This window comes from Lipotes vexillifer, unplaced genomic scaffold (assembly GCF_000442215.2).
Source record: "Lipotes vexillifer unplaced genomic scaffold, Lipotes_vexillifer_v1.1 scaffold217, whole genome shotgun sequence".
Taxonomy (NCBI): domain Eukaryota; kingdom Metazoa; phylum Chordata; class Mammalia; order Artiodactyla; family Lipotidae; genus Lipotes; species Lipotes vexillifer.
Window position 1 is genome coordinate 8,264,398 of NW_006788200.1, and position 5,840 is coordinate 8,270,237.

Consider the following 5,840-nt stretch of genomic DNA (forward strand, 5'->3'; position numbering starts at 1 on the left):
GTGGGGTGTGATCCTTTCAGTGGTCATGCAGGTACTACCCAGTCCACAATCATGCTGAACCAGGCTGTTAATACTATATTTGTGATAGGCTTCTCACATTTTACACTTTAGAGTCCATTCTTAGACTGCCTTGAAAAAGCACTTTTAAGACTAGTTGTATGCTTATTCTGTGTTAAACATTCCTTGTTCTTTTGTTCTCTTCTGTATCATTTTAAAAGTGAGAATGTTTCAAGCCCCTGCAATGTGTCTTATCTGACTTTAGCAGATAGGCCATTAAAAGGTTTAGCTCTTTGTGGATCATGAGTATGTCAATAAGAACAACAGGATTTCAGTCAGATGACACTGAAAAAACTTAGGGACACCCAAATCATCCTTCAGATTCCTTTTGTGCTTCCTGACTTTTTTATCTAAAGATGATATTGGTTGTAGGTGTTTAAGTTTTATTTGGGTTGGGACATAGGAGGGGGTGGGGGTGACTCCTTTAATTCTATTTTATTGTTGAATCAGCTGAATAATGTCTATAAATATGTGACTAATTCTGGGCTTAGTTCCATGAAGAGCCAATATGGTCAACAAGCTAAACTCATGAACACTGGAATGGAGTGCTTTGGCCAAACTATAGGCTATGCCAAGAATCTGATGCAGTAGAGAAGAAAAAACTAGCCCAATGAAAAGAACAGTCATCAGCTTGACTGTTCATGTTTTAATATGGTTGAATTACCTGGTCTTAGATAAAAGCGAGCTAAAAAAGAAAACAAGAAAATGTCTGAGGTGATAGAGGAGCCAAAACACACATTAAGGCAAAGAAGGATGCACAGAAAAATAATAACTAGGGGCAGAACCATACCAGAAGCACTTTTCTACTCTCCTACCAACAGAAGTTCCTAATCTTCTCTCCCTTGCTCCTAGAGCTGCCACTAGATGAGACACACCATGTTTGTTCTGTGTTAGACATACCTGGTTGGTTTGTCTTCCATATCATTTTACATATGAGAGTGCTTCTGTAAGCTCATTTCTTATTTTCTATTTTGAATGGATTTGGAAATTATCACTGGTATTGAAGCTACTGCCTTTGTAATGCTTAATAACCACATCAAGTAGTCTCAAGAGACCTCCTTGAGGGGGACAAAGGACCCCTGAGATCACCTACATACCTTGCTGTTTCCACTTACCACTAATAACCAAAAAAATCACCTAATATTAGTGAAATGAATGAAACTACTCTTGATGAAACATATACTAGAGAGAGATAATATTAAGTAAATTATTCAGTGGGACAAAAAGTGAGTTTTGTTCTATCTTAACTATTTTAAGTACACTTGAATTATTGGAAGAGCTCTTCCAATATCTTCTACACCTTGAGGACAACAGAATGAGAAATTTTATCTCAGATCAGGAACTAGAACCCATAAGAAGAGGACGCAATTATGAGAAACCCCTAGAAGGATTAGGAAAAAACAGGAGCTGTGCAGTTTGTAGCAGTTATTTAGGATACTCTACTTCCTGCCCTCTTACCACCACTGCCTTCTTTTCTTTCTATTTGAATCCCAGTAACCTACTCCCCACTCCATTTTGCCTGCTAATCTCTTCCTCTGTCTTGCCTCTTCCTGGCATTACTTTACTGCTATTTTACCAACCTGAACCTTGGATTAAACCTAGCTCAGGTAAGAACTTAATTACTTTCAGAATATACAAGGGACTTGTGGGGAGGCAGAATGGGTAGAGTGGAACAAAAGTCAGAAACCTAAATTCTGTTTTCATTTCTGCCACTTTAAGCTATATGACCATAGGCAAATCATTTCTCATCTCTGGGCTTCACATTCATCATCTGTAAATGAAACAATGTAAATGAACTCAAAAGGGTCTCCTAGTTCTAACAGATTCTCTTGTCTTGTGAATGAGAATGTACGGTATGGGACTACTAGAAGCCAATACATTGCTGAGATTTGAGGGCCCCTACCATTTGTTCTTACATGGAATCAAAAGTCTGCTGTTGTGAGAGCCATTATTGATTTTGGGAATTTAGTGGAGGCAGAAGAAAACCTTGCATACCCATAGTGAGCCCTCAAGTCATTAAGAAACATCCTGCTGAAAAAAAAAAAGGAAAAGAAAAGAAAAGAAACATCCTGCTGAGGCATAGATCAAGCCCTATGAGAATAACAGCTCATTCAAGGAACAAAACTGTATCATCAAGGTTTCTGGACCCACTTATTTCAAGTAGTGTTCAATGTAATAAAATACCACCACCAATAAAATTCTTGATGTTTTTAAGACCCTTTAAACCTATTGTGGCTACAGTGTGCTGACTTGCCCTTTTATAGGCCAGTCTGCTTCCTTCAGTCCCTGCTCTCAAAGGGGAAATCTCATCACCTCAACTAACGAGACCGAAGAAGAGAGTTGGACAGCCAATGGTGGCCTCTCCTAACCAGAGGTAAGAAATCTCAGGACTTGGAACTGTAGTTTCCATCTTACAGATTCTGGCCAAGTCCTCTTTCCAGTGTCAAAGTTAGTACAGGAGGGTACCATCCTTAGTTTGAGGTAGCTTTTAGAAGGGGAAAGGCTGGTCATATTAGAGTTTCAAGCCAAATAGAGGAGTACAAGTAGTATACATGGTTCTGTCCAACTGTTTAAGACCTTTGTACCATACTGTAAACCCAGGAAGAGGCAAACAAAGTGTAGGAAAACAGCTTCTGAACATCTTGTTCTCCAACTAGCCCTAGAGCTCTTCTACTAAGAATTGTGGATGGTTGTGACGTCTTCCCAGTGGACCCTGTCCTGGGGTGAGGGACTCTGATAATGCTGCATTTTCTATTCCTCAAAGATTTGTCACCATGTGTCAGTGTTACTTGACAGGTTACTTTACCTTCACTCTCTCCTGTAGGAAATGAGTGAGAGAAACTTGAGTGTGTTAAGACCACCTCCAAAAAAGGGCAGGAGCTTGGGCTTGAAGACCTAATTTGGAAAACAAGATTGTGAATCTAATGATCAGATTGCAAACCTATTTTGTGACTACTTTTCACCTCTTCCTGTTTTATCTTAATGGTACTGATGTGAGTTCAAAGTAATTTGCCTGGTGGCAGAGACCTGGTATTCCCCTACAGGTTTAATCAGATCTCTGGGGTTGGGACCTGAGCATAAGTTGTTTTTTTTTTCTTTTTTGGAAGCTTCTATACTCTAATGGACAATCAGTGTTGAAAAACCTCTGATTTAAACTCTTGGTCCTTCATCCTGGTTGAATGGATGATGAATCTGGTTTTCTCTCTAAAACCAACTGCTTATTCTCTAGTTCCCCAGCCCTTATAGTATACAGTGTCTCAAAAAAAGTAAGCTTCTAGTAGTACTCTTACAGTAGTAAGACTCCTATAAGTCTGTAACTGCTGCTGTTGTTTTATAATAGAGATTAATAGAAGGATCACTTCCACACTGATCCTTCTTGAAAACCTTTGACACTTCTAGTTCTCCTGCTCTCACTGGTCTTTCTCAGTCTCCTTCGGTGAAATCCTCTTCCTCCACTACTCCTTAAATAAATGTTGATATGCTCAGGTCTCTTCTTTTGGTGTATCTTCTCCCCAGGTAATCTCACCCCACGTTCTTGGATTTTACTCCACGGAAATCTGAATCAGTTCCCCAGAGTTCTCCCTCTGTAGCTTCAGACCTGTATATCTAGCTTCTTCCTGTGCTTCTCCATCTGAACATTCCACACACATTATATATTCCCCAATATAAGATATGCCCCTCCCCTTGTTTTCCCTATTATACTAGGTGGTACTACTAGCTACCAAGACTCTCAAGTCAGAAGATTGGGAATTATCCTAGCTTATCTCCTCTCCCACCCCACCCTTAAATCAGTCACCTTACCCTTCCTTCTCTGTGTATCTGTATCCCCTCCACTTCTCTCCAACCTCGCAGCAACTGCCTTTTTGCCTACCCTATTTCACTAGGCTGGAGTCTTCACCTCCAGTCTCACTGTCCTCCACCCCATCTCCCACTCCCCTCACTAGACTACTTACCTTGCTTAAAAGTTGAGTTGTCATAGATGGTTCTTTCACAATCTGATCCCAAGCCTTACCCTCCAGCACTTCATTGCTAAGACACTTTATTTAGGCATACACCACTTTGTAAGAGGCTCAAAAACCTTTTTGGAACAATAAAGTATACATATCCTTGCTACCTGAAGTGTGATTCTGAGGACATGCAGACCTAAGGGTCTGTATCACCTGGGATTTTATTAAAAACCCAGAATTTCAAGTCCCACCTACTGTATCAGAATCCTCATTTTAACAAAATCTCCAGGTGCTTTATGTGCACATTAAAGTTTGAGAAGCAATGACTTGTAGTCTTTTTTTAAATGAGTCAAGAAATCAGAGCTGAGGGGAAATCTGATGAAACCAGTGCTGAAGTAATACTGATAAATGCATGAAGTCAGGTGGTCTACAATTAATTGGTGGTGGGATGGCATTGCTGAGGGTATAGTGATCCTGAGGAAGCCAAACAGCAGACAACTGGGTCAAGTCGAGATTTTTTTGTGTATACAGGTACTAGACTTAGTACTTACTCTCCCACCACCTCTCTCCTGCCTCCTTTCATATCACTGTGCCTACAGCAAAAAATCTTCTCTTTAAAGGCCAGACTCTCTGATCTTACTTTCCAGAAGGCCAGAGACCAAGCCCTCCTCACCAGCCCCCAGTCCTTCCTTAGTTTTTAGCTGTGACAGAGAGATCAAAGAACCGGCCTCTCCTATCTTCCAACCTTTATTCATCCTTTAATCAGTCCAGGTATCACTTCTTCCAGAAAGCCCACTCTCCCTCCCTGACCTACCCTGATGGCTGTGCACCAGGCCGTCAAGGCACTTTTCACCCTGTACTGAAATTGATTAATGGGAGGCATTACACAGCTGTGCCTAGGAGCACATGCTCGAATCAGACACACTCAGGTATGAACCGCAGCTCCCCCTCCTACAAAATCCGTGACTTTGAACCATGACTTAACCTCTCTGGACTTTGGTGTCCTCACCTGTAAAATGTGGCTAATAACAGCGCTTTACTGTCCAAAACTGTTGAGAGGAATGGATCAATTAATATATGGCAATAACGTGTGCCATACCTCACCTGTCCCCAGCGCCCGCTATAAACAGTAAATAGTAAATAGCTGAGTAGCTGCAGCGCTTATAGGCATAGGCAGGCTGGCCAGTTTTGGGCCAGGAGGAACTGGAGGCCGGTGCGGCTCCTGGAACTCCTTCCAACTTTTGCTGAGTTTGGTGCTTCCTCCCGCGAGGGTAGGGCGGGATCATCGGGTTGATTGACGGCCGGCCCGCCCCCGGCTTGACGTTGTCCTGGTGGTGTTGCTGCGGCCGCACGTGGTCAACTGAGTCCGCCTCAGACTCGGCTGCGCCCCACGTCCTCAACACCAGCACCGGCTGCTGCCTTCCTGCTCGTCCCGCCAGCGCTATGTCCACACCCACCAGCTGCCCAATTCCTGGGGGCAGGGACTGGCTGCCTGACTGCTACAGCACCACGCTGGGTGGCACACTATATGCCACTACCCCTGGAGGTCAGCGGCCAGGCCAACGTGTGCGTGTCGCGGGATGTGGGTGGGGAGGTGCGAGCCTGGACTTGCCTGCAGGCCCCTCTGCAGGTTGTAGCTTTGACGGGGGTGAGTGCTTGGAGCCGAAGCCCAGTTCCCTAAATTCTCAAAGTGATGCAACACGGCCTTGTGCCTAGTTTCCGAGTGACTGGGCAGAAATCATCACTATGGCCTGGGTTCTGGGCTCCTTGCTCACCCGGCCCTCCTGACTTTGCCGCCTGGGAGCAGGAGCTGAGGCCCCAATTGAGTGTGGCTTT

At 43.5% G+C, this 5,840-nt stretch overlaps 1 protein-coding gene across 1 annotated transcript in view; it reads left to right on the plus strand.

The window, feature by feature from the left end:
- Positions 1-5,447: 5,447 nt before the first annotated feature.
- EIF4EBP3 (eukaryotic translation initiation factor 4E binding protein 3) overlaps positions 5,448-5,840 on the plus strand; it is a 2,336-nt gene continuing 1,943 nt past the window's right edge. The window contains exon 1 of the mRNA XM_007461458.1: positions 5,448-5,550. Within this exon, the coding sequence (XP_007461520.1) occupies positions 5,448-5,550 (103 nt within the window). The remainder of the gene's footprint in view (positions 5,551-5,840) is intronic.